The sequence below is a fragment of the Diadema antillarum genome, unplaced genomic scaffold (genome assembly GCF_040938485.1).
Source record: "Diadema antillarum isolate AM-2024a unplaced genomic scaffold, OU_Dant_1.0 scf00000002, whole genome shotgun sequence".
Taxonomy (NCBI): domain Eukaryota; kingdom Metazoa; phylum Echinodermata; class Echinoidea; order Diadematoida; family Diadematidae; genus Diadema; species Diadema antillarum.
This window is the reverse complement of record NW_027270891.1, coordinates 589,442-610,879: the sequence shown is the minus strand read 5'-3', so window position 1 is coordinate 610,879 and position 21,438 is coordinate 589,442. Positions and strand designations below refer to the sequence as shown.

At 36.8% G+C, this 21,438-nt stretch overlaps 1 protein-coding gene across 2 annotated transcripts in view; it reads left to right on the top strand.

The window, feature by feature from the left end:
* The window catches only part of LOC139731838 (MORN repeat-containing protein 1-like), a 53,337-nt gene extending 39,081 nt beyond the window's left edge, over positions 1-14,256 (top strand). Inside the window, exons 12-13 of one of the 2 annotated variants that reach the window (XM_071642749.1) lie at positions 13,084-13,194; positions 14,084-14,256. In XM_071642749.1, coding sequence (XP_071498850.1) covers positions 13,084-13,194; positions 14,084-14,256 — 284 coding nt within the window. Of the gene's footprint in view, positions 1-13,083; positions 13,195-14,083 lie in introns of those variants that run through there. The other variant, XR_011711003.1, reaches the window with a different exon arrangement.
* Positions 14,257-21,438: the final 7,182 nt, after the last annotated feature.

Below are 21,438 nucleotides of genomic sequence, written 5' to 3'. Positions count from 1 at the left end.
AAAATACTACCAGAAGTGTCATACAAATTGTTTTTTTTTTGTTTAATTTCTTTTATGCTTTCTGAAACTGACTATCTCGTCGAGAATGTAGAGAGTGCAATTGCGCGCATCTGCTCGCTATCCTAATTTATACTGCTCGCCTATAAGAATACGTAAGGGACAGACCAACGGTTCTTCACAATAACATAAACAGTGAAAGAAACATCAACGCTGAAAGTAAAATACTAACAAAAGTGGCATACAAACTGTTTTATTTAATCTTTTTCATGCTTTCTGAAACTGATTATCTCGTCGCATGGCTAAGTAGAAAAGACATTCAGAATACCACGAACGCTTTATGTTAAGTCATTAAACAATAATTGTCATACAAAATAATGTGATAAATTTTGATAAGAGCAATGTTTCAAAATGTTTCTACGCAATCTTGTTCAGTCATATTAAATGCTTTCTTCTAAACCTGCTTATCTTGTCGGAAATGCAGAGAGCGCAATTGCGTGCATCTGCGCACTGTGTTACTAGCTGGTCTAAGAAAACGGTTCGTATTACACCAACGGTTTTTCAGAATAATGTGACATGAACAGTAATAGAAGCATCAACGCTAAAAGTAAAACACAAAAACAAGTGCAGTTACTGTACTATACTTAAGTTAGAGCAATGTTTCAAAATACTGCTAAGGAATCTTGTTCAATTTCTTTTACGCTTCATACCACGAACGCTAAATGTGAAATCATAAAACAATATTGTATTTTCTGACAAAATAATGTATTACTCGGAGTATATTTTGGATAGAGCAATGTTTAAAATTGTTGCTACGGAATGCTCTTCAGATTCTTTCTTGTAAACCTGATTATCTCGTCGGGAATGCAGAGAGCGCAATTGCGTGCATCTGCTCGCTATCCTGTACTGCTCGAATACGTATAGGAGGGAACAATCATTGTTCTTCACAATAAGCCAGTTCGGATTTCCAGTTTGAGCATGAGCAGAAAAAGGTCATTTGTACTGAGAGACAGTTTGGTTTTTAATTTCGCTGAGATAAGCATCTGTAACGCTATGATTATTTATGGAATCCTTATATAATGGTGCCTGCCAGTACATCCACCTGACAGCAAGCCTGGTATTTGGTAATGTTAAAAGAAAAAGTTTGTTAATGTATTCAAAACAGCACAATGAAATAGATGCTTCCCAAAGTGTTGATTGACGAACGACTTTGGTCACTTCATCTACACAGGCTCATTCTTTGTTAGAATAGTTCCATAAAGAGTTCCATAAATTGCTATGTTGGGCAAGCTGCTGCATTATGTCGCTTTGAATTGAGTAAGTGCCAAACCAACTGAGAAAAATTAAAGGTCATTTGTACCCATGTGCACATGAGCTATCCCCGAACTGGCTTATAAGATGAACAGTGAAAGACACATCAACGCTAAAAGTAAGATACTAACAAAAGTATCATATACAAATTGTTTTGTTTAATTTCTTTCATGCTTTCTGAAACTGATTATCTCGTCAAGAATGCAGAGAGCGCAATTGCGCGCATCTGCACGCCATCGTATACTGTGCGGAATAGAACACGGACACTAGAAAAGACATTCAGAATACCCCGAACGCTTTATGTTTCATCATAAAACAATATTGTCATTAAAAAAATGTGATAAATTTTGGTCAGAGCAATTTTTCGAAATGTTTCTACGCCATCTTGTTCGATTATATCCAAGATGCTTTCTTCTAAACCTGATTGTCTTGTCGGGAATGCAGAGAGCGCAATTGCGCGCATCTGCACGCCATCGTATACTGTGCGGAATAGAACACGGACACTAGAAAAGACATTCAGAATACCCCGAACGCTTTATGTTTAATCATTAAACAATATTGTCATAAAAAATAATGTGATAAATTTTGGTAAGAGAAATTTTTCGAAATGTTTCTACGCCATCTTGTTCCATCATATCCAAGATGCTTTCCTTCAGAAAGTCTAAACAGATTAGAAAATTCAGCACTAAAGGATCAACCAATTTATCTTTCTTCAGTCAATAATCCAGACAAGAAGCAAGCACTCATTTCACTCTGATCTTTCCCCACTCTGGCCTCAGTCCTCCCCCCCCCCCCCCCCCCCTTCAAAAAAAGGAGAAAAAAACCGAGGGAAAAAAATACACACACACACACACACACACACACACATTGCAACACAACAAAACCCTCTCCCCTACACCATCCCGATTTCCGCGTCACTGTCAGGTGAAACGACATGTTCAAGTACAAGAATAAAACAACAGTAGATATTGATTGAAACTCGACACCCATTCATGCCAGCCAGGCTGCCATGCAACTTCAAAGCACATTCCGACAGCTGGCTGGAGAGAGGGCCTGTGAACAGCCCCTTGGTGATTAGTCTGTGAGTCTGTGAGTTATCAACAGCAGACCTTTTGAACAATTGCAAACGTCATGATACTATTTTGTCTTCCTTTTGGACTGAAAGAAAAACATCAAAAAGACGAGTTGAGTGTCACAAATTATCCACATAGATTTGCATCCTCTAAATTTGACCAATATTTCAAATGCATTAATTTAGACAATATTTCAGTAATTTATGTTAGACTGTTGATGCTGCAGTAAAAACATCAGAAATTTCATGTAAACTTGGAAGTATTAGGATGAAGAAAAAAAGAATCTCGGCAGAAAAAAAAATACAAGTCTTTTTTATTGTCACTGGTAGTCACATTTGTGGTTTACAGATTGATAAATCAATAGGTATATAGTATTGTATTACACAAAGTTACAATCTCATGAAAAATTTGACATTCTAACACCTAAATTAAGCTCATCAAATATTGCGGGAGAGTGATTTTAAGGAGCTTACATGAAAGAAATATGAAATCGTTGCATTTGTAATCCTGGGTCTTCGCCCTGCATGGGGCTTCGACTTGAGCTATGTGTACTCAGTAATTAAACATTCTTTCCCTGTTCATCTCCAACACCCCAGACAGTTCATGACCTCCAAGAATGCGCCAGTACGCGCGGTTTCTTCTGTTGATTGGTTTCTCTCTCTCCACCCCTCCCCATTCCCAGTCTGGCACCTTGGCATCGTGGGATTTTTCTTTTTTTTTTTTCTGCGTGAACTTGGTGTGTGCGCTGTGCTGGTGCTCTACACACGTATAGTTACATGACGTGAAGCAGGCAGGCATAGCAAGTCACCACTCGACTCACCTGCTGGCAGCTTACCGCGAGCAGAAAACAGCAGAGTTTCTTCTGTTGCCGCTACTTTTACTGCCAAAATACTGGCTTTATCATCACACATTATTCGGCGAGACACACATTGTGTTTTGGAATATAAATGGACTTTCTTCGGTTATGGTTATGAATCGCTGATTGTTGGTGTTGGATTGAGTAAGTGTTCGACAGTAATTGAAATCGTGACATCGCTAGATCTAGACATCGCTAGACATACTCGTCATGCACGGCGAGATATGTGGGCTGCCCCCCCCCCCCCCCCCCAAAAAAAAAAAGAAAAAAAAAACAAAGAAAAAGAGGAAAATCACGGAAAGTTTCTCGACTGTGTATTTTCCCCCCAGAATTTCAAAATCCGCGGAGAAATCTCATGCCTGATAGAACAACGTTCGGTAATCATGTAGAAATGCACACCTACCGTTCGCTTCGCCGTTTGTCAATAAAATTTTATGCAGCTATTGGAGATGCTAAATTGAACCATATCAGAGAGTTTTCATGGAATTAGAAAGCCGAAAAGGTAAGAAAAATGAGAAATCAGAGTTGAAAAGTACGTGGGTCGCGAACATAGTCTCCGATAAGTAGTGCACCGATTTCGCGAGAACGATGTCAACGATTATAATGATTCTGGTAGTCTCTAATTAGCCGCTTAATAACAATATCGAACTTGACTTGTGCAATACGTGTAGCCCCTACTTTCTTTTTCGTTTTTTTTTTACTGTTAGCTCACCTTAGTCGAAGGCTCAAGTGAGCTAGTATTGTGATAGTTCTTTGTTTTCATTGCCACTATCATGATTATCACTATTCAAATTATTGATAAGGTACATATCATTCATACCAGGATTTAGACATCGATCCTTTCTTTAAATATTGTGGCAAGTATTAATTTTATCATGACAAAAGTTGATGATAATAACTTAATTTGAATAGTGTTGAAGGGAATAGAATGAAGTTGAAGGAAAAGTGGAAGAAAAAGGTTAGGCTATTTATTACGGTATTAGAAAGGAGAGAGAAAGAGAGAGAGAAAAGAAGATGAGAAGGAAATTGAATTCAAAGGGGATTTGTTTCTAGTAATCTACATACTTTATAGGCCTAATTTAAATAATAAATTAAGGAGAATAGTATTACGAAAAGTGAATGTTATGTTATACAATCATGTATTAACGTTAATATTGTGGACTTCTCATAAAGTGCTCATTTTACCTAAAAAGAAACAGAATATTGAAATTGAAATAGTAATTTGTTTTTAATTGATAGGTTCAACTTATACTAGAAAGTAATTGTCTTTATGATAGTATTTACTTTTTCCATTTCATTTTTTAAATTATGTATACAAAAACTGCAACCCCAGTATTTGCTTTTGTTTTGTAGTAAAAATCCATTTGATTGTGCAATATTCATGATGGATAATTCCCATTTTTTCATATATCTGTTACGTTTACTGAAATTTTGTACACATATTATCTGTCCATCATTTAGTCAGCAAAAAATGTTGACAGATATACAGTCACACGCAGGAGAAATTTAACTAAAACGATCAAAAAAAAAAAAAACCAGACGCATCAAGATCACTTTCTTTCTTCCACATTTTACTCTCGAGCCGACGTAATTATTGTGGTTAAATACCAAACAAGCGGCTGTATCACAGACTACAACGATCGATTATCACCGTTATATCGCTCTTCCACATAATCGATCATCCATCATGCTACGCTGACACAGCCGTCGATCGGCGTACTTTTGAGTCAAAATTAGATACTTTTCTTCTGTAATTGACTATGAAATTTCATGAAACCGTCAGATATGGTCCATCTTGACATTTCTGATGGCTACAATAAGTTTTCATTAACAAATTAAGGAAGAAAATGGTAGGTGTGCATGGTGTGCATTTCTACATGATTACCCAACGTTCTTCAGATTACAGACTACAGTCATGAACAGTGAAAGAACCATCAACGAAAGAGTTAAAATAATTGAACAAGTGACAAACAAATAATATTGTTCTTTATTTACGTTAGGGCGATGTTTTAAGATATTGCTATACCAAATCTTGTTCAATTTCTTTTACACTTTCTTGAACTGATTATCTCGTCGAGAATACAGAGAGCGCAATTGCGCGCATCTGCTCGCTATCGTAAACTGTGCGGAATAGAACGCAATGTCATGGCTAAGTGGAGAAGACATTCATACTATCACGAACGCTAAATGTAAAATCGGAGTATATCTGGTTAGAGCGATCTTCCAAATTGTTGCTACGGAATGCTGTTCAAATCATTTTTTTGTAAACCTGATTATCTCGTCGTGAATGCAGCGAGCGCAATTGCGTTCATCTGCTCGCTATCCTATTGCTCGTCTAAGAATACGTATTGGAGGGAACAACGGTTCTTCACAATAACATGAACAGTGAAAGAAACATCAACGTTAAAAGTAAAATACTAACACAAGTGTTATACAAATTATTGTGTTCTTTAATTTCTTTCATGCTTTCTGAAACTGATTATCTCGTCGAAAATACAGAGAGCGCAATTGCGCGCATATTATGCACGCTATCGTATACCGGGCGGAAAAGAACACATGGCTAAGTCAAAAAGACATTTAGAATTCCACGAACGCTTCATGTAAAATCAAAAAACAATGTTGTAATACAAAAACATGATGTACTATATTTTGGTCAGAGCAATGTTCAAAGATCTTGCTACGGAATAGGGTTCTATTTCTGTTTTCTTCTTCTTATCCTGATTATCTCGTTGGAAATGCAGAGGCGAGCGCAATTGCGGGCATGTGCTCGCTAACTTTAATATACGCCATGCTCATTAGTATAGGATAGAACAACGTTCTTCGGATTACAGTCATGAGCAGTGAAAGAACCATCAACGAAAGAGTTAAAATAATTAAACAAGTGACAAACAAATTGTACTTTATTTACGTTAGAGCGATGTTTTAAAATATTGCTATACCAAATCTTGTTCAATTTCTTTTATACTTTCTTGAACTGATTATCTCGTCGAGAATACAAAGAGCGCAATTGCGCGCATCTGCTCGCTATCGTAAACTGTGCGGAATAGAACACAATGTCATGGCTAAGTGGAAAAGGCATTCATACTATTACGAACGCTAAATGTAAAATCGTAAAACAATATTGTATTTTCTGACAAAATAATATACTACTCGGAGTATATCTGGTTAGAGCGATCTTCCAAATTGTTGCTACGGAATGCTGTTCAAATCATTTTTTTGTAAACCTGATTATCTCGTCGGGAATGCAGCGAGCGCAATTGCGTTCATCTGCTCGCTATCCTATTGCTCGTCTAAGAATACGTATTGGAGGGAACAACGGTTCTTCACAATAACATGAACAGTGAAAGAAACATCAACGTTAAAAGTAAAATACTAACACAGGTGTTATACAAATTATTGTGTTCTTTAATTTCTTTCATGCTTTCTGAAACTGATTATCTCGTCGAAAATATAGAGAGCGCAATTGCGCGCATATTATGCACGCTATCGTATACCGGGCGAAAAAGAACACATGGCTAAGTCAAAAGGACATTTAGAATTCCACGAACGTTTCATGTAAAATCAAAAAACAATGTTGTAATACACAAACATGATGTACTATATTTTGGTCAGAGCAATGTTCAAAGATCTTGCTACGGAATCGGGTTCTAATGTTTTCTTCTTCTTATCCTGATTATCTCGTTGGAAATGCAGAGGCGAGCGCAATTGCGGGCATGTGCTCGCTAACCATAATATACGCCATGCTCATTAGTATAGGATAGAACAACGTTCTTCAGATTACAGTCATGAGCAGTGAAAGAACCATCAACGAAAGAGTTAAAATAATTAAACAAGTGACAAACAAATTGTTCTTTATTTACGTTAGAGCGATGTTTTAAAATATTGCTATACCAAATCTTGTTCAATTTCTTTTATACTTTCTTGAACTGATTATCTCGTCGAGAATAGAGAGAGCGCAATTGCGCGCATCTGCTCGCTATCGTAAACTGTGCGGAATAGAACACAATGTCATGACTAAGTGGAAAAGACATTCAGACTATCACGAACGCTAAATGTAAAATCGTAAACAATATTGTATTTTCTGACAAAATGATATGCTACTCGGAGTATATCTGGTTAGAGCGATCTTCCAAATTGTTGCTACGGAATGCTGTTCAAATCATTTTTTTTTTGTAAACCTGATTATCTCGTCGGGAATGCAGCGAGCGCAATTGCGTTCATCTGCTCGCTATCCTATTGCTCGTCTAAGAATACGTATTGGAGGGAACAACGGTTCTTCACAATAACATGAACAGTGAAAGAAACATCAACGTTAAAAGTAAAATACTAACACAAGTGTTATACAAATTATTGTGTTCTTTAATTTCTTTCATGCTTTCTGAAACTGATTATCTCGTCGAAAATATAGAGAGCGCAATTGCGCGCATATTATGCACGCTATCGTATACCGGGCGAAAAAGAACACAATATATGGCTAAGTCAAAAGGACATTTAGAATTCCACGAACGCTTCATGTAAAATCAAAAAACAATGTTGTAATACACAAACATGATGTACTATATTTTGGTCAGAGCAATGTTCAAAGATCTTGCTACGGAATCGGGTTCTAATGTTTTCTTCTTCTTATCCTGATTATCTCGTTGGAAATGCAGGGGAGCGCAATTGCGGGCATGTGCTCGCTAACAAATATACGCCATGCTCATTAGTATAGGATAGAACAACGTTCTTCAGATTACAGTCATGAGCAGTGAAAGAACCATCAACGAAAGAGTTAAAATAATTAAACAAGTGACAAACAAATTGTTCTTTATTTACGTTAGAGCGATGTTTTAAAATATTGCTATACCAAATCTTGTTCAATTTCTTTTATACTTTCTTGAACTGATTATCTCGTCGAGAATAGAGAGAGCGCAATTGCGCGCATCTGCTCGCTATCGTAAACTGTGCGGAATAGAACACAATGTCATGGCTAAGTGGAAAAGGCATTCATACTATTACGAACGCTAAATGTAAAATCGTAAAACAATATTGTATTTTCTGACAAAATGATATACTACTCGGAATATATCTGGTTGGAGCGATCTTCCAAATTGTTGCTACGGAATGCTGTTCAAATTATTATTATTATTTTTTTGTAACCCTGATTATCTCGTCGGGAATGCAGGGAGCGCAATTGCGTTCATCTGCTCGCTATCCTATTGCTCGTCTATAGGAATACGTATTGGAGGGAACAACGGTTCTTCGCGATAACATGAACAGTGAAAGAAACATCAACGTTAAAAGTAAAATACTAACACAAGTGTTAACACAAGTGTTATACAAATATTGTGTTCTTTAATTTCTTTCATGCTTTCTGAAACTGATTATCTCGTCGAAAATACAGAGAGCGCAATTGCGCACATATTACGCACGCTATCGTATACTGTGCGGAAAAGAACAGAGAATATGGCTAAGTAAAAAAGACATTTAGAATTCCACGAACGCTTCATGTAAAATCAAAAAACAATGTTGTAATACAAAAACATGATGTACTATGTTTTGGTCAGAGCAATGTTCAAAGATCTTGCTACGGAATCGGGATCTAATGTTTTCTTCTTCTTATCCTGATTATCTCGTTGGAAATGCAGAGGCGAGCGCAATTGCGGGCATGTGCTCGCTAACATATACGCCATGCTCACCCTAGGATAGAACAACGTTCTTCAGATTACAGTCATGAGCAGTGAAAGAACCATCAACGAAAGAGTTAAAATAATTAAACAAGTGACAAGCAAATTGTTCTTTATTTACGTTAGAGCGATGTTTTAAAATATTGCTATACCAAATCTTGTTCAATTTCTTTTATGCTATCTTGAACTGATTATCTCGTCGAGAATACAGAGAGCGCAATTGCGCGCATCTGCTCGCTATCGTAAACTGTGCGGAATAGAACACAATGTCATGGCTAAGTGGAAAAGACATTCAGACTATCACGAACGCTACATGTAATATCGTAAAACAATATTGTATTTTCTGACAAAATGATATACTAGGAGTATATATGGTTAGAGCGATCTTCCAAATTGTTGCTACGGAATGCTGTTCAAATTATTTTTTGTAAACCTGATTATCTCGTCGGGAATGCAGAGAGCGCAATTGCGTGCATCTGCTCGCTATCCTGTTGCTCGTCTAAGAATACGTATTGGATAGATCAACGGTTCATCAGATTAGTATGAACAGTGACAGAAATATCAACGCTAAAAGTAAAATAAGAATTAAAGTGTCAAACAAATTGATCCATATCTTAGTTAGAGCGATGTTTCAGAATATTGCTACCGAACCTTGCTCAATTTTCTTTCATGCTTTCTGAAATTGATTACATCTCGTCGAGAATGTAGAGAGCGCAATTGCGCGCACCTGCACGCTGTCGTACATGTGCGGAACAGAACCCATGGCTTAGTAGAAAAGACATTCAGAATACCACGAACCCTGGATGTAAAATCCTAAAGCAATATTGTCAGACAAAATAATTTACGATATTAATTTTTGGTTAGAGCAATGTTCCAAAATGTTGCTACGGAATCGTGTTCTAATGCTTTCTTCTAAACCTGGTTATCTAGCTATTGTGTATTGTGCGGAAAAGAATACATTGCAGGGAGATGGTTTAAGATGTTGCTCCGGAAATTTGTTAAATATCTTCTTCTGATCACGATTATGTTTTCGAAATGCAGAGAGCGCAATGTTGCGCGCATCTGCCCTGAATTACTAGTACAAAGATCGCAATTGCGCACCTCTGCTCGCTTTCGTACTGCACAAAAAAGAATGCTGATAGAAAGTACAACAGATATTCCGAATACCATGAATACTGGAAGTAACAAGAACGCTGAAAGTAAAATCTTAAAATAAGCAATTTTGGCCATAGCGATGGTTAAAATGTTGCAGCGGAATCTTGCTTTATTTCTTTGATGTTTCCTTGCTATCATTTTGTCGAGATTGCATGGATCACAATTACGCGCCTGCGCGGGCTATCGTACTGCGCGGGGAAAAAAAACGCTAATGGAAACTATATACAAAAGACAGTCGAAATAACCAGAAAATATTCCTTCATGAAAGTTAAAACATGAACGCTGAAAGTAAAATTTTGTGTAGTGCAGTTATGGTCCCAGCGATGGTCAAATTCTTGCAGCGGAATCTTGTTCCATCCATTTCCTTCACGCCTTTTTTTTTTTCTGTTTTACAGAGGCGCGAACATACAGACAAACACGCACAGACATACATACTCACAAACACATTTATCAAACTTTGATGTGAAAAGGGACGGCCCTTCCCTTCCGCGAGAACATGCTCAGCACACTCGGCACTGCAGTAATACATGCACCTACGACAGTACCATGTCCTTTTTTGGCCGCAGATGGCAGCAGATACATTTGCCGGCTTTCACCCGCCCGACGATGTGAGCGCAAATGAGCGAGCTCAACCGCGCTCAACTGCGCTAACTTGCGCGCGCTCATTCGCGCGCAAAATCACTGTGACGTTGATCGCAGGCGGAACTGTATTTGTGTGTGTGTGTGTGTGTAAATATATTTGTTTACACAGCCTGACAATTTGTGCATGCGGTTTGTATTGTCCTGTGGGATTTCTACTTGTAGAACTATTGATGTTTGCGTGTGTGTGTTTTATATAGACTGTACATGAAGCTTTCATTTTTTTACTGTTTACAAAGCAGTTTGTTAGTTCTTTTTGTCTCAGTTTGTGTTTGTTCAGTTTTTGTTTGTACAAACTTCAATTTATCACCATGTTGTGTCATAACTTCAGATTGTTTTATTAGCATTGGATGCAATGAGCTATTACTCTTCATAGCAACATTACTATAACCTTTTAAATGACAAAGAATAACCATATAATATGTTATTTATGATTTCAACCTTGGCATGTAACCCTAATATTAATATACTGACAGTAAACACATTGTCACATAATGCTTTGTATAATAGTCATGTGTTGCAGTTATACAAGTTTGTGCCACTTCATATTGCAGTGATATACAGAAGTCATTAGGGTGGGATTTCACGGAGCACGCGAACGATTTGCGAAGGACGCGAATGACAAAATCCAACATTCGGAAAAGTTTTTCTCCGAATGTGTTCCGACAATGAAGCCGAAAACTATTCTTGCGCAATTTGTGCGAAGTTTTCACGACGTATGTGCGAATGTCGTGTGTATCATTGCTAAAGTACAGCATGTTACGTACACGAAGAACACGCGACGGAAATGCGAACAACGAAAAATTTCCAATAATCATGGTAGAAAATGTACCCAAGGAGAGATGGAAGCTGCCTTGAGTTGATTTTTTTCTTTCCTTCTATTTCTCCTTTCTTTTGTTTTCATTTCTCTATCGTGTGCTTGCCTACATTTTTTTTCTTAATACTTATCTCCACTAGTAAAGCATTTGATTTTTTTTTTTTGCAGTTCCTCCAACACATAATCTCTATAGTTCAAATGAAATGGTAGATACTTTAGACTAATTTTAAGTGTATTCTGTGATTTTTTTTTGTATATCAGACATTTCTTTCTCTTTGCTATAGTCTTACATTTCTTTTGTTACCATAGTTGTTAATAATTCTTTGATGTTTAGATGTATGCTACGATTTTTATTTGTAGAAAACGTATAGGTCATACATCCCCCAAACGTGCGCTAAACGTTCGAGAGAATGTCTCAAAAGGTACGCGAACTGTTTGCGATTACGTCGTAAAATGATCGGAAAAACTTCGCAGATTTCGCGAAACATACGCGAGACATTCTCAAAAGTTTCGGAATCTGTTTGGGGTTTCACGAACATTTTGCGAACATCGCGCGTGTCTTGCGAAGGTCTTGCGCATATGACGAGGCTTTAAAGACACTTCCGAGAACAATTCACGAGCAAATCACGACGAAGTGTGCGGAAAAGGTTCGCAAAAAATTTCAAACTTTTTTGAAATTCTCACCGAAGTAAAAACGACATTTGCGAACAATTGACGACGCTTCCGAACCCTCACGTTCGTTTGGCGATCTTTTGCAGACTAAAATACGAATGCTGGATTTTGCCATTCGCGTTCTTCGCAAATCGTTCGCGTGCTACGTGAAATCCCACCCTTACTCTGACTAAAATTATGTGTGTAGGTAAGGTGAAACGCTTGACAACTTGGCATTTGAGTGCCATTGTCAAGTTTTTAAACTAAATGTGTTATTCACTTTACCAGCAAATAGCCCTCACATATGTACTCTATCTAGTTTCTATAATTTTGTAGATTTCTTTTTACAAACAAAATATGTATTAGATTTGAGTGTTTTTTTAAACCCGTTCTATACTGAATTCTGAAATACCCATAGACTTAATACACAGGCCACCAGGTTCCCTTTCGGAACGGATTAAGTTTGAGAATAGGAAATTAATAAACAGTAAAATGAGGAATAAAGTTTATCATCTCGGTATTGCTCACTATATACTGCAGCCAAAATACATTTTAGAGGCCAATTGATGCCATGTGTATGGCCATTGGCAAGAAATTATAAATGTGCAATTTGTAGCAGCATAAATCAGTCTTTGGGAAACTTTTCACCTGTGAAAGAAGAAAAAACAAGGAAATCTTTATTCCATTTGTTTGTGTATCTTGAAGTTTGGTTTTAGTAGCATCCTCCAAAGAATGAAATAGCTAATTGTTGTGGAAAGGTAGTAGAAGTAGAAATATCAATTTTGATATACTTTTGAAAGTAATGCAATAGCAACATATTTAAAGATTCATCCCTTGTATAGAAGGTTAATGATAGAGACCTCCATTGAATCAGAATGAATGTTTATACCACTCTCTACCATGTCTTGTCTCCTGTAGATGAAATCACTCTAAAAACAGACCAGCTGTCAATCACCAGTCTGAAAGACTTCAAGCTGAGCAAGTCTAAGCGTGAGAAGTATTACGGGGATCTCAGGTACTCCAGGCCAGGTCAGTATATCCAGTTTACTGTTGACCAAATCATAGAGTGTGGCCATGTTTAATGGAATATCCTTATTTGCTTTCTTACTTACATTATCTTAATTTTGATCTCATCCAGTTCCTTGTTAGTCCCAGATCTGACAACAGAGAAATGAAAACGTGATTGTACATTTTGCACAGGGCATCATTACATTGTACCTTGCCCAAGTTACAATCACAACACTGATGTAATGTTGATGTGTTATTCATTGGAGTAATAACTATTATTACAGCGAATTCTTGATACACACAAGGTTTTATAATCACACTAGTGTTTACTCTCAGGCCTACTCTCTTGTTTAACATTCATGATTGTATGGTCACAAGAATCTAGCCTTGTTAAGCACCTGCTTGTTACTTGAAAGTGCTTTAAAGGGATCGTATATTGGTTGAGACTTAACTTCAGGTTTTTATCATTTTTTGGTGAGATAGTGAGAAACCTCATATGAAATATGAAAGAGCATGTAATTCCATGAGGATTTTAACATTTATTTGATGAAAATTGGTTTTAAAATGGCTGAGATATCCAAAACAGAGTGATCCCAATAAAGTGTGGGACCCACCTTTTACTATGATCGTTTTGTTTTACTTTGTTTTTGGATGTTTCAGCTATTCCAAACCTGATTTTCATCAAATAAACTTTGAATTCCTCTTAAAATGGTATGCTCTGTACTATTTCATAAGTACTTTCTTGGTATCTCGCAAAAAAAGTTAAAACCCAATTTTCATCTCCACCAATACTGTACCATCCCTTTAACACACCATTTTTTTTTTCTTTTTCAGTGGGGGTGGAAGAACTTGTCAACATTAAACATACATAAATATCAAACATTGTCAAATGTTTTATTGCTATTTTCAGGTGAGTATGTGATCATGGTTGATGACATGACTGATCCACCCTTCATGGGGAACCGTCTTCCCACCGCCTTCTGTCTCGTCAAAGTGGCCTTCCCCAAGAAGTCGAAGAAACCACAGAAGACGAAAAAAGATGGCAAGTCCAACTCCAAGGCATCTCCAGCAGGTGGTGATTGAGGAGCAAGATGAGTTGCTAGGAAACCAAAATACTGAAATCTCCCATGTCAGTAGGATCTCTTGGAGAGATTCTTTATACGCCGAATATTGCGCAAGGTTTTTATTTTTGCGAATTTCGCGAGTCGGTGCTATTCGCAAAATTAAAGACGCTCAAAAATATTGACTCTGATCCCGATGTGGATGTGACGTACGCTTGTACATTTTTTCGTTCATTACAAGACTCCATGATCGCGAATTTAACCACTCGCAAAATCATCGGGAATTCCCAATTCGCAAAAATTTAGACTCGCTAAATATATGGCGTATATAGTAGATCTTAACTTATGAAATGAGGACTCATTTTAGAACTTACTCATCCTCTCTAAGTCATGTGTTGCACTTATCACTGCTCCTCTGGTGACTGGATTTATATTACCTCTGGTATCCTCTTATGAAAAGATTCTGGGGACTGGTTACGTGACAAAGCAAGCTAGTATCTTTCCTTTAGCTTTTTCCTTTCTCCAGCTTTGCTACAAATATGTGACGAGTTCTGGCATGTCTGAGAATTAGGAGCTGTTCCCAAATGAAAATCTGCAACAAAGACACTCTCACAGTGCTACAGCCCAACAGGTTTTTAAGCTCACAAAGAGTGAAAACTGAACCCAGCGATACCACTTACTATCTAGGACTACATGATTTACATAGTGCCTACCTCAGATTCATCCAGACTTGTACACAGGATGTGACAAGTTAGAACACTATGCAACAGGACCTTTGTCTTTAAGTTAATTAAAAATCAGTGTGGAGTGATTTGTATTTTTCTTATTGCTTTGAACTGATTTTTATTTGCTCTTAAAGTCAGGCCATGTGTGCTCATAAAGTAAAGGAAAGTAACACATAAGATATGGTTTTCTAGTCAAGGGATATTTTCCTATGTTGCAGTGATGATTCACTCTAGATCTTGAGGAAGTCACAAAGTACAAAACAATCTTGGATAGTCAGTTCATTCATTCAATATCTTCCTAAATTGCTTTGTACATTCAGGAAAAAGAAAGGAAAGGAAACTAAGTTCAGCTTTAATGATAATTGGACCATTATTTAACTGTCATTCTATAACCTGGGTATCATAGAAAGGGCAGAAAGACTGATAAAATGAGAAAATTGTGTATTCTGAAAAAGAAAAACAAATCTCATGGTCATCCATAGCACATTCAAAGATCTGAGGATTAGCGAAAGATGTAACCTCTGTAGTTAGACAGGAAATACAAAAACTCTTACTTGAACTTGTTTCATCTTTATAAACTCAGTAGTATGCTGGATAAGTTTCTAATTCTTCCATTACTAGTGAATACTACAATTTGTTGCAGGTTGTTTCTTAGGGTTGCAAATTATATTCACTTTGGGTCCATTTGTCTTTCTACCACAGAAATAATCTGCTTTGATGTGGAATATGATAAATATTTTGAAAGGTTGTATATGGCCATTGGTGTTTTTCTTGAACTTGGATTGAGTTGCCTGCTGTGGCTAATGCATGAATACTTGTTTACTACCACAAATAATATCATCATTGTTTTTACTGCAGTGACAATTTTGCTGCAGTTATGTAGAATATTGATAACAATCAAACTGACAAATGATTTTAATGAGAAGTCTATAATTAGCATAACTTTTTGCCACAACATTGTCCCCTGTTTATGATATAGTCTTGTGTTGCAAGATTTTTGTTTCCATAGGTGCCTTGATCTTTTATTGTATTGGTGACAAAAGTCACTTATTTTTGTTCAGCAGAGAATCACCTTGAAATTGATAGATGTATAATATTTTGCATTTTTATACTACATGTATAAGTACTGTTGTGATCAATGCAGTAACATACAATAGTTGATACTGCCTGTCTGTCTAAAATATCTATAGACACACCTTACTGCTGAATAACTGAAGAATAAATGTTTATGTTAAAGAACAGATTGTATGGGTTGGTTTAGATGATCAAGAATGTTGATATTGAGACCAAACTCAAATGACAGATTTTATTTCCACTTTTTACTGTAGCACTGAGATATTTTTACTTTGCACCTTAAAGTTTTTGAATGATTATTCCATCACAGTCACTCGTCATTACTTCTGGGAGTCAAGTTTGTGTTCAGCATTTAAGATTATTTCTCTGTGACTGCAGTGCAGTCTGGTATTACAGAAAGATCTGTGTGATGTGTCCTTTTTGCACTGAAGGTCTTTCATTTCTTGTGTGAAAAATGCACATATAAATCTAAATAATCACATGTGATACAGTGATCTCATAATGTTATTCTGTAGAAGTAGAATTCCACTTTCCTCATGCACAGTGTGAATCCATGAGAACATATTTGTCTCTGGTTTCAATATAGTTTTTATGTCAGGTGATGGCATCTTTTGTTCAATCCTTGTGAACTGCATGGGGAAAAGGCAATACAATTTTGTGTCAGATTGATGTCAGAATAGAGCCCTGTTGCATGAAGCTTGACTTACGATCAAACATGAATTAAAATTACACATAGACAACAAGCCAGGCTTTTTATTAGACTTAAATTGCATTGATTAAAGGGAGTCAAAGAGAGTTTGGATCGACCAATAATGCATGTGATCTTTATGTTTGAAATAAAATGTAAGCATTTATGCAATAAATTTGATATCAAGCATAAATGTTTGATTTCTTGAGCTTTTTTTTTTTTTTTTTTGGGGGGGGGGCCATATGTTTGATTTAAGCATTTAGTGTAACAGGGCCCTGACAAACAAACTTACCAAATTTAAGAGAACAAGATTCCTCGTATTTGAGCATTCATAGTTGTGGTTACTCATGCCTACCATCCTTTGCTCTTTGCTGGTGGCATAAAGTGTTTAATGTTTAAACTCTATGCAAAGTGCTGTATCTCAGGGGACAGGTCTTGTGCTGATCTGGGCAGAGTGTGGTAAAATTGCAGTTTGCTTCTTGAAAGAATTGACTGACATGGCAGAAAGTGTGACTGCCTATGGTCTTTGACTAAGGAATGTCCTGCATAATGTGGACATTAAAAAGTCTCATGTATTCATTGCTGTATTGATTGTACCAAACTTCTACTTATCATTTGTAATTACTCACACCTACAAACAGCAGAGACTGCAACTGTTTTGCTTTCTGCACGAGATCCCTTGCTTTGAGGCCATTACAATGTATCTCAAAATCTCCCACTCTCCTGCTTAAGTTTGAATTTCTCCAGCTCCTGATGTGTGTTTCCCGCTTAAGATTTAGCTTTACCCGTTTGTACTGTATACATGTATGTGCAAAAGTACAAAGGCTATGATACCACCAGGAAGCATCTGTAGCCCTAAAGCTTCCAGGGTCCTTGAGGGATCATCACACTTTGAACCTGTGATACAATGTATAAAATTATACTACACGTGTATTCACATTTAATACATATACATCTGCATCGCATGTGTGTTCATGCAATCACAGTCTCTAGTTTGCTAGGGGATCTAGGCAGGAGAATTTCTCGGTTAAGAGATGTTTTAGGTTGAAATCTGCTAAACAGCACACAGATCCTCCTTTGAGCCATAGATAGAAAATGCTCACCCCAATATGAGCTCATCCTGCTAAGAACTGGATAAAGCTTGTCACTGTCAATAGGCATTGTCAATTTGAGGATTGCATTACATCAGGGATCCATTTCATAAAGAGTTGATATGATAACAACTCTTGCTGGAACGTCAATTGTCATGGTAACAACAAGAATCCAGCTTCCTGATTGGCTGTTGCTATTGGAAGTTGCCATTCCAGCAAGAGTTGCTATCCTAACATCTTTCATGAAATGTGGCCCAGATGTCACTCTATTTCCCCCATTGCAAAAATGAAAGGTAAAGAACAAAGAGAGGATGAAAAAATAATCACCAGTAAAGGGAAACAGTTGCTTAATTTAAGTGAGAATAAATCCCAACTCTTTATCTGAGTGACATGTAAAAACAAAACAAAACAAAAAACTCCCAAATGTATAACATATTTATAAAATCCTCCAACTTGACAGGAATGCCATGTTTTTACAATCTGACTAAGCTGTAACTTGATTGGTATGCATGATGACATGAAGATTTTTTAGAATCTGGTTTATTCATTGAAACAGAATGACTAGCTGTGAAGGTTAAAGCAGTAAAATCTTGAGAATGAATTAATCTAGATATTGGTTGCCCCCTAGAAAGCTAACACAACTTAATTTTATGTTAGTTTTAGAGCTCCTGTTACTGTCGACAGACACCAATTTGGATGGAAAACTCACCCTGAGGTTATGGAAGCATTGATACATGGTGTAGAAAAGAGCCTGTCATGCTTGAAAGCCAGACTTGATTTTCTCTTCTGCCCCATAGGGGATTTGCCAAAAGTCACTTCAGAATACATGTATATTTAAGCATTTAATGAGTGTGAAAATAGCAAAAGTCATATATATCTACAGACATATTATATTGCATGTGACAAGTTTGCATAAAAATGTAAATGTACTTGTGTTATGGTTCCAATGTATTTATATTTGTTTTGTAATGTAAGTGTTTTATATGTCAGTTGATGAGGAGAAAAATAAAGTAATGTCACTTTATGATATTTCAAAGACATGGTTTGTCACTTCATTAAAGCCAACAGGCTTTAAAAAAAAAGAAGAAAAAAGACAAGTGGAAGTTTGCTTTCTGTTGTTTTTTCACTAATGAAGAAAATACTGGAGGGCCGAAATACATAAAGATGTGTCACCCATCTGATGCAAACTCTACAACACTTATTTCTAACACCAGTGTGTGTGGTGTGTGTGTGTGTGTGTGTTTAATGGAAACTACACCATATGTATTTTGGGTCACACACTGATTGATTTCTTTTTTTCTTTTTCTTTTTTAGTTGATCAAACATTGCTCATGTATAAATTGTATTGTGTATATACATTCATTATGAATGTTTTTGATATATATATGTATATACTATACATAATGCGTGCATGTGTTACATACAGTATATTACAGACTAATGAAGTTGATGAAAAGCATAAAACACTACTGCCAAAAGCTTCAGGAAACTTGGTTTCATCCAACATCCTCGTCATCACTCATTTTATCACACCTGCAATACTCTCAAAACAGATCAAAAGCCAGGGGTTCAATACTGTATTTCTTATTGACATGAAATATGGAAATTTATAAGCAGCAAGGGAGGGGCTGGTCATCCATTTTGGTGGTAATGCGATGTACGTGTACTCAATGTCATAATTAATTTGCAACGGTTTAACTTGAAATAACAGGCATGTGACTGTATGCACACGGGCGTATATGCCTGTTGTGTGTTTGCATGTGGTCTGAAAAAAACAGACAAACTAAGTGTAATGATGTCACTGATTGTGTGAGTGAGTGTAGATGAATTAAGTATACAGGTACCTTTATTCTCATGTTTTGCGAAAATTGACACCTACACCAAGCACAATTTATAAACAAAACGCAAAATAAGGCAGTTTGTTTACTTCGATTGGTTATCTTGATTTGTCTCGGGCAATTAACACTAAAACATCATAAGAAAACTATATTTCCAGCCAGTTTGTGTGTGTGTGTGTGTGTGTGTGTGTGTTTATTCTTATCTGACCTAGCAAAGACACCTACATTATAAGAGAAAAACTGTTTTGATAAAAGAGCGCAAGGTTGTCATGCGCGTCACCTCCAATCAGTACGTATTTAGTTCAGCTACCCAACCTTGAACTCATTTGTATACCAGCAGAGTACAATAGGAAGGCTGGGATTGAATCCTCAACCTCTCAGCCCCGTTTCACTGCTATGCAAAGGTGGAATAGAACCAAAGAATGATAGATAGAGCCTATAATGTGCAACGTGCTGAGATCGGATTAGTGAGCGCATGGTTGGACGGGTGAAGCATACATACCTGCCTATAAACTTCGGGGTTTTCTCTACGAACTTACCTTCATATCTTTTCATTTGATTTATTGCTTTTCATTTTCAACAAAGAAAATAGTGTATAAAACAAACCAAATTCAATATTGTCTGTATGGGAACTCGTTCTGCTGCTGGAAGCTCCTTACCCAAAGCACAGCAAACTGTGTTCCAGTTGGCGCCAAGTTTCAAACTTCATCGGTCAGTGTACGCAAGGCCATAGACCGCCATGAAACCCTGTTTGATCGTAGAGCCATCTCTCTCCCTCCCCCTCTCTCTGATATATATATTACTGTCTACGTCTGTCTCTCTTACACGACCTCATGACAAATACAGACGTTTTGTATAAGAAACAGAAACGGCAAAAACAACATGACCATGAAAGACGACGCAAAAAAACAAAATCGCATTTGAAAAGGTATCATTTTATTACACACCAAGTAAAAAGGAATTCCTCTTTCATATACATGTACACCATAACTATATCGTAGCAAAATATGATTTTTACATATTACTGTTTAGTGTTTACATACATACATACATACATACATACATACATACATACATAGCTGTATACAAAATATTTGTCCACAAAAAAAAAAAAACCTCCATGTAGGTCTAAACACATTAGGAGCCTGTCTAGCATTTTCATTGGAAGACAATAGCGTGTACAAAATGTAGCTCCAATTTTGATATCATCTCTATACAGTCTTTGTTCCATACGACAGTTACAAAAGTGAAGTTGGTGTTTGAGTTGTCACTGACGCCAAATTTGTACATTCGCTTTTTTCGGACTATGTATAATATTCCATCAAGTTTTCCATGCAAGTATGGATGCACCCTTTATAAGTATATCCCTCGATCATAATCTAAAGTTAATTCTCTGTAGTCCCAGTATGGCAGTATTTACTTAGAGTACAGCGACTCAAAATATTGTGAAAGACATTGTCTGCTTTTGTCAGCAAGCCTGAGTCTTTCCATCGAGGTCAAACATTTCTAGGTTACATGTTAACAATGCAGGTAATACACCTTTCTAGCCCCCAAAAAGCATTGTACTGTCTATAGCACTCTACTGAGAATGAAAAAATAACAAGTCATCTTTTTGCTAGACTTTTGCCAAAGATGAGCAAACTTCTCTGGAGTTAGTTGCCATGCCTCGATGCATGCATACAATAAATCAGCCTACGACAAGCCCATACATTCCGTGTCACTAAAAGCGCCCATTCCGTAACGTGTACACATGCAGCACAGATCCACAAGTAACATAATTGTACAGTA